The 10,874-nt window shown below is 41.7% G+C and overlaps 1 protein-coding gene across 1 annotated transcript; it reads left to right on the top strand.

Moving 5' to 3' along the window:
- Window positions 1-6,156: 6,156 nt before the first annotated feature.
- Window positions 6,157-10,479, top strand: LOC115154357 (52 kDa repressor of the inhibitor of the protein kinase). Its single transcript, XM_029700512.1, has 5 exons — window positions 6,157-6,413; window positions 6,965-7,085; window positions 7,929-8,036; window positions 8,154-8,190; window positions 8,402-10,479. Exons 1-5 carry the CDS (start codon window positions 6,325-6,327, stop codon window positions 10,288-10,290), a joined length of 2,244 nt encoding a protein of 747 aa, XP_029556372.1. The 5' UTR covers window positions 6,157-6,324; the 3' UTR covers window positions 10,291-10,479.
- The last annotated feature ends 395 nt before the right edge of the window (window positions 10,480-10,874 follow it).

Genomic DNA, 10,874 nt, shown 5'->3' with positions numbered 1-10,874 from the left:
ATCAGAACTATGAAATTATACATATGGAATTATGTAGTAACCAAAAACGTGTTAAACAAATCAAAATATATTTTATATTTGAGATTCATCAAAGTAGCCACCCTTTGCCTTGATGACAGCTTTTCACAATCTTGGCATTCTCTCAACCAGTTTCATGAGGTAGTCACCTGGAATGCATTTCAATTAACAGGTGTGCCTTGTTAAAAGTTAATTTGTGCAATTTCTTTCCTTAATTCCTTAATGGGGTAGACAATCTGGACCCTCTCTTTCTAAAATGATCCTCCGAAATTGTTGCAACCCCTATGACTAGCCTATTCAACCTCTCTTTCGTATTGTTTGAGATCCCCAAAGATTGGAAAGCTGCCGCAGTCATCCCCCTCTTCAAAGGGGGAGACACTCTAGCCCCAAACTGTTATAGACCTATATCCATCCTGCCCTGCCATTCTAAAATCTTCGAAAGCCAAGTTAATAAACAGATCACAGACCATTTCGAATCCCACCGTACCTTCACAATGCAATCTGGTTTCAGAGCTGGTCATGGGTGCACCTCAGCCAAGCTCAAGGTCCTAAACGATATCCTAACCGCCTTCGATAAAAGACAGTACTGTGCAGCCATCTTCATCGACCTGGCCAAGGCTTTCAACTCTGTCAATCACAGCATTCTTATCGGCAGACTCAACAGCCTTAGCTTCTCAAATGACTGTCTCACCTGGTTCACCAACTACTTCTCAGACAGAGCTCAGTGTGTCAAATCGGAGGGCCTGTTGTCCGGACCTCTGGCAGTCTCTATGGGGGTGCCACAGGGTTCAATTCTCGGGCCGACTCTTTTCTCTGTATATATCAATGATGTCGCTCTTCCTGCTGGTGATTCTCTGATCCACCTCTACGCAGACGACACCATTCTGTATACATCTGGCCCTTCTTTGGACACTCTACAAACAAACCTTCCAAACAAGCTTCAACGCCATACAACACTCCTTCCGTGGCCTCCAACTGCTTTTAAGTGCTAGTAAAACTAAGTGCATGCTCTTCAACCGATTGCTGCCCGCACCCTCCCGCCCGACTAGCGTCACTACTCTGGACGGTACTGACCTACAATATGTGGACTACTACAAATACCTACGTGTCTGGTTAGACTGATAGTCTCCTTCCAGACTCACATTAAGCATCTCCAATCCAAAATTAAATCTAGAATTGGCTTCCTATTTCGGAACAAAGCCTTCACTCATGCCATCAAGCATACCCTCGTAAAACTGACTATCCTACCGATCCTTGACTTCGGCGATGTCATTTACAAAATAGCCCCCAACACTCTACTCAGCAAACTGGATGTAGTCTATCACAGTGTCATCTGTTTTGTCACCAAAGCCCCATATACTACCCACCACTGCGACCTGTATGCTCTGGCTGGCCCTCACTACTTATCTGTCGCCAAACCCACTGGCTCCAGGTCATCAATGACATTGACCTCATCCCGTCAGTGATGATGCCTGGCTATTCCTTAAAAGTGCCTTCCTCACCATCTTAAATAAGCATGCCCCACTCAAAAAATGTAGAACTAGGAATAGATATAGTCCTTAGTTCACTCCAGACCTGTCTGCCCTTGACCAGCACAAAAACATCCTGTGGCGTTCTGCATTAGCATCGAATAGCCCCCGTGATATGCAACTTTTCAGGGAAGTTAGGAACAAATATACACAGGCAGTTAGAAAAGCTAAGGCTAGCTTTTTCAAACAGAAATTTGCATCCTGTAGTACTAACTCAAAAAAGTTCTGGGACACTGTAAAGTCCATGGAGAATAAGAGCACCTCCTCCCAGCTGCCCACTGCTCTGAGGCTAGGAAACACTGTTACCACTGATTAATCCACTATAATTGAGAATTTCAATAAGCATTTTTCTATGGCTGGCCATGCTTTCCACCTGGCTACCCCTACCCCGGTCAACTGCCTGGGCACCCTCCACAGCAACCCGCCAAAGCCCCCACCATTTCTCCTTCACCCAAATCCAGATAGCTGATGTTCTGAAAGAGCTGCAAAATCTGGACCTATACAAATCAGCTGGGCTAGACAATCTGGACCCTCTCTTTCTAAAATTATCTGCCGAAATTGTTGCAACCCCCATTACTAGCCTGTTCAACCTCTCTTTCGTATCATCTGAGATTCCCAAAGATTGGAAAGCTGCCACAGTCATCCCCCCTTCAAAGGGGGTGACACTCTAGACCCAAAATGCTACAGACCTATATCTATCCTACCCTGTCTTTCTAATGTCTTCAAAAGCCTAGTTAACAAACAGATTACCGACCATTTCGAATCCCACCGTACCTTCTCCGCTATGCAATCTGGTTTCAGAGCTGGTCATGGGTGCACCTCAGCCACGCTCAAGGTCCTAAACGACATCATAACCGCCATCGATAAGAGACATTACTGTGCAGCCGTATTCATCGACCTGGCCAAGGCTTTCGACTCTGTCAATCACCACATTCTTATTGGCAGACTCGACAGCCTTAACTTCTCAAATGATTGCCTCGCCTGGTTTACCAACTACTTCTCTGATAGAGTTCAATGTGTCAAATCGGAGGGCCTGTTGTCCGGACCTCTGGCAGTCTCTATGGGTAAGCCACAGGGTTCAATTCTCAGGCCGACTCTCTTCTCTGTATACATAAATGATATTGCTCTTGCTGCTCTTGCAGACGACACCATTCTGTATACTTCTGGCCCCTCTTTGGACACTGTGTTAACTAACCTCCAGACGAGCTTCAATGCCATACAACTCTCCTTCCGTGGCCTCCAACTGCTCTTAAACGCAGGTAAAACTAAATGCATGCTATTCAATCGATCACTGCCCGCACCTGCTCGCCCGTCCAGCATCACTACTTTGGACGGCTCTGACTTAGAATACGTGGACAACTACAAATACCTGGGTGTCTGGTTAGACCGTAAACTCTCCTTCCAGACTCACATTAAGCATCTCCAATTCCAACATTAAATCTAGAATCGGATTCCTATATCACAACAAACCATCCTTCACTCATGCTGCCAAACACACCCTCGTAAAACTGACCATCCTACCGATCCTCGACTTCGGTGATGTCATCTATATAATAGCCTCCAACACACTACTCAACATACTGGATGCAGTCTATCACAGTGCCATCCGTTTTGTCACCAAAGCCCCATACACTACCCACCATTGCGACCTGTACGCTCTCGTTGGTTGGCCCTCGCGTCATACTCGTCGCCAAACCCACTGGCTACAGGTTATCTACAAGTCTCTGCTAGGTAAAGCCCCAGCTCACTGGTCACCATAGCAGCACCCACTCGTAGCATGCGCTCCAGCAGGTATATCTCACTGGTCACCCCCAAAGCCAATTCCTCCGTTGGCCGCCTTTCCTTCCAGTTCTCTGCTGCCAATGACTGGAACGAACTGCAAAAATCTCTGAAGCTGGAGACTCATATCTCCCTCACTAGCTTTAAGCACCAGCTGTCAGAGCAGCTCACAGATCACTGCACCTGTACATAGCCCATCTGTAAACAGCCCATCTATCTACCTACCTCATCCCCATACTGTATTAATTTATTTATCTTGCTTCTTTGCACCCCAGTATCTCTACTTGCACATTCATCTTCTGCACATCTACCATTCCAGTGTTTAATTGCTATATTGTAATTACTTCGCCACCATGGCCTATATATTGCCTTAACCTCATTTACACTCACTGTATATAGACTTTTTCTTTTCTTTTGTTCTACTGTATTATTGACTGTATGTTTCGTTTATTCCATGTGTAACTCTGTGTTGTTGTATGTGTCGAATTGCTACGCTTTATCTTGGCCAGGTCGCAGTTGCAAATGAGAACTTGTTCTCAACTAGCCTACCTTGTTAAATAAAGGTGAAATAAAAAAATTGCCAGCACGCACATCTAGAAATGTTATGTATTCTAACATGCTTCCTCCATGCAGTAGATGGCGCTAACACGTTTAATTCCGAAAGGTTTTACATTTTTGTTTTTTAGCTGTCACTGGCTGTCTTTTTTATTTTATTCATAACAAATCAATACAAAAAGTACATAGGGGAACACATTTATAATTCTAACAGCTTTTTTGTTGCCAGAGTTTTTAACTGTCTTAAAATATAGTTCCATTTTTTTTGCAAGGTAATAAAATGTGGTGTTTTGCTTGTCAATTTACATTTGTGAATATACAATTTTGCCAAAATACTAATGAAAGGAATTACAGAAAATTGTTTCAACTTATTTCTACCATAAGTAAAGAATCCAAGCAGCACATTTCTTTGTAATAGTGTAAAATCTTCATAAATGTGTTCAATTATAAATCACCTGATGTCTTGCCACAGATTCCTTACATGAATACAATGCAAAAAAAAGATGCAACACTGTTTCTGGGTGGTCATACAAAAGGCACAATTTTTTTTTTTTACTTCTTCATTTTTTAATTTTTAATTTATTTTTTAAATATATTTTTTATTATGAACACAGCAAATGCCCAAAAAAACAAAACAGAAATATACAAACAAGAGTATAAAACCTAACAGACAGGGGTATTACATATCAAGATGAATTTTCAATTTGTTAAATACTTTTATGGTGCGTATTGCTTTTTTGTTTTTACATTTACTGATCATTTCAAAATAATATTTCAATTCTATCTTAAATAATGTGAAAAGGGGTTTGTTCTCTGCCCACTTAATTTTAGGGACAAAGAATCTTCCATGAACGATAAACAAATTAACAATGAAAGTTAAATCAGGGTCCATATCATTTGGTTCAAAATAAAACATAATATCAGAGTCTTTCAAATTAACATTAATAGTTGTTTCTTTTAAAATAAAATCTTCTAACTCACACCAAAATCTTCTGACATAAGAGCATCCCAAAATAAATGGTCAAGAGTCTCTGTGTCTCAATCACAAAATACACATTTGTTATCAATAGCTATTTTAAATCTGTGTATAATAAAGGTCTTTACAGGGTAGATTCTATGAATGAGTTTGTATGATACTTCTTTCACCTTATTAGATATACAATATTTACCAGATAACAACGAAACTTTGTTTCAGTTCACTTGTCCTAGGGCTGCATTCCAGTACATTTTAGCAGAGGGAATAGTAACATATTGACATAGTTTCCTTATATACATGTTATTACATTTATAGTTTAAAATGTCAATTCCTTCTAATTGTATTGAGGCTACAAAATCCTCAACAGTTGCACTTGGAGTATTGTTATATTACCCATATCAAAGTTGCATTTGAGTAAGAATTCTAGACCACCAATTTGTTGGAATATTAAATTAGGGATGATATTCCAGATGCAATCCTTATTTCTTAAATAGTTTTGCATCCATTTAATTTTAAATATTATATTAGAGGTTTTAAAATCCAGAGCATTCAACCCTCCCTCACTTTGGGTGCTATATATTACCGCTTTTCTTAAATAATGTGGTTTATTCTTCCATATGAAGTTAAATAATTTCGTATCAACCATTTTAGTTACTGACAGAGGAACATCCAAGGCAAGGGAGGTATAAACTAATCTGGACAGACCTTCAGATTTTGATAAAAGTACACGTCCAGATAAAGAAAGATCTCTTAATAACCAGGAGTTAAATCTCTTTCCAATTTTCTCTACAATAGGAGAGAAATTTAAGTTGGCCCTTTCGTTCTGATCTTTGCTAACTGTAATACCAAGATATGTGATCACGTCTTTTATAGGGATATTACATACTGAGTTTAAGTCACGTCTTTTCAACGCAAATAATTCACATTTCCTATTATTCAGAGATAAACCTGACTTCATTATGATCTTTCAAAAAAAAAAAGGTTTTTTGTTTTTGTTACTTCTTCATATAGTGGTTGGCAGGATAATATTTATGAATAATTTTAAAAGAAAGTTCCTTAATTTTGTTAGTAAGTATGTGTGTGGCAACATCCAAACTTTTTTCCAAGTTTGGACATTGGAAGACATCAATAAAACCATTCCAATATGGCATGACATAAGGTATAGTTGAAACAAGGCTCGTATATCTCTGTTGTTGAGTGGACTCCCTTCCCAATTGAAGTTGACATTTAAAACGGTTAAGGCATCCCAACGATCCCAAATAGCATTGATTATTGTGACAGACATGCGCACTGGGATGTGACGTTAGCAAAGCATTGTGGGAAGATGGTTTATTCGCGCGTCCCGTTTCCTCCAGGAGTCAAGGCCACATCTAGCACCGCAGCGCGCTCGTCTATTCTTTTGTAATTTCAGGGTAAAGTGAATATTCAAAATTACTTTTGAAAAGCAGCATATTAGCAAAACTAACAATGTCGAACTTTTGTGCTGCTCCGAATTGCACCATAAGAAGCAATGAGTCAGCATCGCCATTCTTCAGGTTTCCAAGGGACACTGAAAGGTATAGTACCAATCGGACTAAGTTGTGGTTCTTTGCTTGACATTACGTACTGTACTGTCTTTTAATTGCACGGTAATGTAGTCTAACGTTAGCTGTCAGCCAGAGATGTGCTTCGAGTAGTATCTAGCCTACTAGTTAGTTTTGCTGCATGCTTGCAGAGATAATTGCATAGCTAGCCTTTTGGGTTTTGTAAATCAGTAGGTCTTATTTTTAATACCAGAAAGCTAGCTTACTAGAGATGGCTTTCGGAATGACACAATGTTTAAGTTCGCATGTTCTTGTCAACGTAGCACACGTGATTATACCATTGTCGTCTATGGTACTCATCACAGGAGGTTGGTGGCACCTTAATTGGGGAGCACGGGCTCGTGGTAATGACTGGAGCGGAATGGGTGTAATGGTATCTCATATCAATTTGATGCCATTCCATTTTCTTCGTTCCAGCCATTATTATGAGCCGTCCTCCCCTCACTAGTCTCCACTGAATCATATCTATGTTCAGTGATAGTTAATTGTATACATTTGAATTTTGTTTTGTCTGTCATACACAGATGCAAGCAGTGGGTGGACAACTGCCATTGCAAGGATCTTGAAGATAAAACACCTGACCAGCTAAACAGACACTACAGACTTTGTGTTAACCACTTTGAACCATCCATGATATGCAAAGCAGTAAGTGATGTTTGGTGGACATTGGCTTAATGTTTTATTTTTTTCCTAACCGAAGCATATAAAGGTGCAACATGGAGAAATTGCTCTGCCATTTTCTGGTGGCTAAAATTCTAATGGTATCATTTCAGTTTACATTTACATTTACATTTACATTTTAGTCATTTAGCAGACGCTCTTATCCAGAGCGACTTACAGTAGTGAGTGCATACATTTCATACATTTTTTCTCTCCGTACTGGTCCCCCGTGGGAATCAAACCCACAACCCTGGCGTTGCAAACACCATGCTCTACCAACTGAGCCCCTGTTCTCTCCAGAGGGCCCTGCAGACACTTGGAATGGCAGCCAAACGACGTTGAGGCATGCCAAATGCCAAAGTGCTACGCCTTCCCCAGAACAAGACATAGTGCCGTTGTGCCATTTAAAGTCGACAGTCGCTGCACGCTACATGGGGCTGTTACCCCGCGAAAGTTTGTCACAAAACAAGCAATGAAAGTGTAGAGGATCATTGTACCATCTAAACTGCTGTGAAATATATTTTCAATAACCAAAATATTGTATTTTCAGTTTGAAGCTGGTGTACAAAACCGAAAGTAAAAGATGCAAAAACGAAACTTAAGAACAGGAAGCATATAAATGTATCACATAGAACTGACCTACTTCTTAGACTTGCGTTTAATGAGAATGATGACTAACATTTCTATGTGAATTTGGTCGTCACCCAAAAAGTTAAATATGTAGCTTTAACATTTGAAATGGATGTAGTTGAACAGAGATGTGCACCTCAGTGCTATATAACCATCAAATAGGTTAGGTTAATCTCTTATCATCTTTCATATTTTCAGAGTCCTTACAGGACAAAGCTGAAGGATAATGCCACACCAACCATCTTTGACTTAACAAGCCACCTCAATAATCCACAATGTAGGCAACGCAAGAGGATTGAAGAGCTGGTATGGGTTTCTTCTGCATTTACCAAATCACAAGTCAAATACTCAGTGTATTTCTTACAATTTTGAATTGCTTCTTCTAACAGCTTGGTATTGACGGTTTCTCTCTTTCTATTGTAGAGTAAAGCTGAAGCAAGACCAATGAAAGAGAGGAAAAGTAAGTTGTGCATCCGATTTACGTTGAACAACAGTTTATTTGTTGAGGCTGTTTTACAATGTAATATGGTAATAATCAAGGTTTAAATTTAATGACCAGTATATGAAGGATGTCTTTCTCTCTTCATCATAAGACAATGCACGATCACAGGACCCACAAGCAAAAAGTTACGTTAATCCTCTTTTCCCAATATTGATTTGTTTGTCTATAGAGGACTCGGTGGACCAGTCAAAGACGAACAAAAATTATGCGGAAGGTCAAGATGACCCTGAGACAAACGACACCACCCAGTTGACCTCTAAGGAGAAGGAGCACAGAGAATACCTCAAATCACTATTTGAAGTTATTGTAGTGTTGGGCAAACAAAACATACCTCTGAATAGACATACCAAGGAGGTGCAGGAGAGTAAGTGCCTTACTCCGAGCAACTTCAAGGCATTGTTGGAGTACCGAATGAATGCTGGTGACGAAGCTCTTAGGAAAAGGTTTGAGATGAGTGCTATGAACGCAGAGTGCTGCACCTTCACCCAGCAGATGCAGATGATGGAGGTCTGTGAGAGTTGCGTCCGTGAGGAGCTCTTACAGGAAGTCAGAGAAGTTCGCTTTTTCTCATTGGTCACTGACGATGTGGTTGAGATCTCTGGCGAGAGCCACCTCCCCATGTTCTTGCGTTTTTTGGATCAGGCCAACTGCTTGCGGGAGGAGTTTGTGGGGTTCCTTCCATTTGAGGGAGAAGATGAGACCCTGATGGAGAGGCTGCTGACTGAGGTGACAAAGAAGTGGGGTTTAAATATGGACTACTGTAGAGGGCAGGCCCACTTCAGCTCCGGTGTGCATTCTAGCAAAATTAAAGCCATTGCAACCAAACTCACAGAGATGTACCCCACAGCAGTGTACACACCAAGATCCACCTGTGCCTTAAATGCCTCACTGGCAAGTGGAGTGGCTTTGACAGGTGTTCAGATTGTCATGTCTACTTTCAAGAAGATTGAGTCTTTTTTCAATGAGGCTTCTTCACTGCAATTGGAGTTGGAGAATGCCATCTCCATTTTCTACCAGGGTAATGAAGAGAAGGCCAATGATCTGAAAGAGGCCTGCCGTACCAACTGGACAGTGAGACATGATGCATTTGAGGTGGCAGTCGATGTCCTGGAATCTCTTCTGCTCTGCATGGATAGTGTTCATGACAATGAAGATCTGAGGTGGAGTGACCAAGTCACAAATGATGCCTTGGAGATATCAGAGGCTCTGGCTGATTTTGAGTTTGTTGCAACGTTGGTTGTGCTGAAAAACACCCTGTCATTCACAAGAGCCTTTGGCAAGAACTTGCAAGGGCCAACGATGGATGTCTACTTTGCTGCCAACAGCTTAACCGCTGTGTTGCACTCGCTGAACGAGGTCTCGGATAACATTGATGTATACCATGAGTTCTGGTTTGAAGAGGCTGTTAACCTAGCCGCTGCACTGGAGATCCCGGTCAAGGTTCCCAGGCTCTACTTGAGAAAGCACCATGCAGAATCTGGAACAGAGATCCAGCCTGAGAGCTACTTTAAAGAACACCTGACCACCCCGGTGGTGAGCCACGTCATCAATGAACTGAACGACCTCTTCTCTGAGAACCACCTCAACGCCCTGAGATGTCTGACACTCGTCCCTGCTGTTATGGGGCAGCTGAAGTTCAACACTTCTGAGGAGAACAATGTGGAGATGTACAGGAACGACCTTCCCAATGCAGACACTCTCCCCACTGAGCTGCACTGCTGGAGGGTGAAGTGGAAGCACCGGGGCAAGGTGACCCTGCCCTCCACCGTCCATGAGACGCTGCAGCTGGCTGAAGTGAAGTTCTTCCCCAACGTGCTTGCCTTCTTGAGGGTGCTCTGCAACCTGCCAGTCCTGAGCCTTGATGTCGATGGCGATGCTTCACGTAAACGCTTTCAGATGTACCTGGAGAACACACCTGACAAACACAGGTCCAAGAGTCTGGCGTTTCTGAACATACATTATAATGCCAGACATGACCTGGATGTCATGGTTGATAGTTACATTAAGATGTACCCTGAAAATGAAAGTCATGAGCAAGTATGCCAGCCTGTTGACTAAATTACTTGTTCTTTTATGTTAGTAGTAGTCTGTCCTTAGCATTTGTGACCTGAGCTTACCTATCACCTATTGGATGTTTGATATGTTGAAACCACTTATTTTGGCTGTATATGTTTACCAATGCAAATATATATACATTTTTTTGTTGTAAAATCAATCGTTAGTTTTAAACTGCAAAAAGTATGTGGACACCTGCTTGTCGAACATCTCATTCCAAAATCATGGGCATTAATATGGATGGTGAAGCATAATTCATCACTCCAGAGAACGTGCTTCCACTGCTCCAGGGTCTAATGGCGGTGGCCTTTACCTCTCCAGCCGACGCTTAGCATTGCGCAATGGAAACCCATTTCATTAAGCTCATTACAAACAGTTATTGTGCTGACATTGCTTCCTGAGGCAGTTTGGAACTCAGGAGTGAGTGTTGCAACTGAGAACAGACAATTTTTACACGCTTCAGCACTCAGCGGTTCCATTCTGCACTTGTGTGGCCTACCACTTTGCGGCTGAGCTGTTGTTGCTCCCAGATGTTTCCACTTCACAATAACAGCACTTACAGTTGACCGAGGCAGCTCTAGCAGGGC

Source organism: Salmo trutta, chromosome 19 (genome assembly GCF_901001165.1).
Source record: "Salmo trutta chromosome 19, fSalTru1.1, whole genome shotgun sequence".
Taxonomy (NCBI): domain Eukaryota; kingdom Metazoa; phylum Chordata; class Actinopteri; order Salmoniformes; family Salmonidae; genus Salmo; species Salmo trutta.
This window is presented reverse-complemented; position numbering and strand designations above follow the sequence as displayed.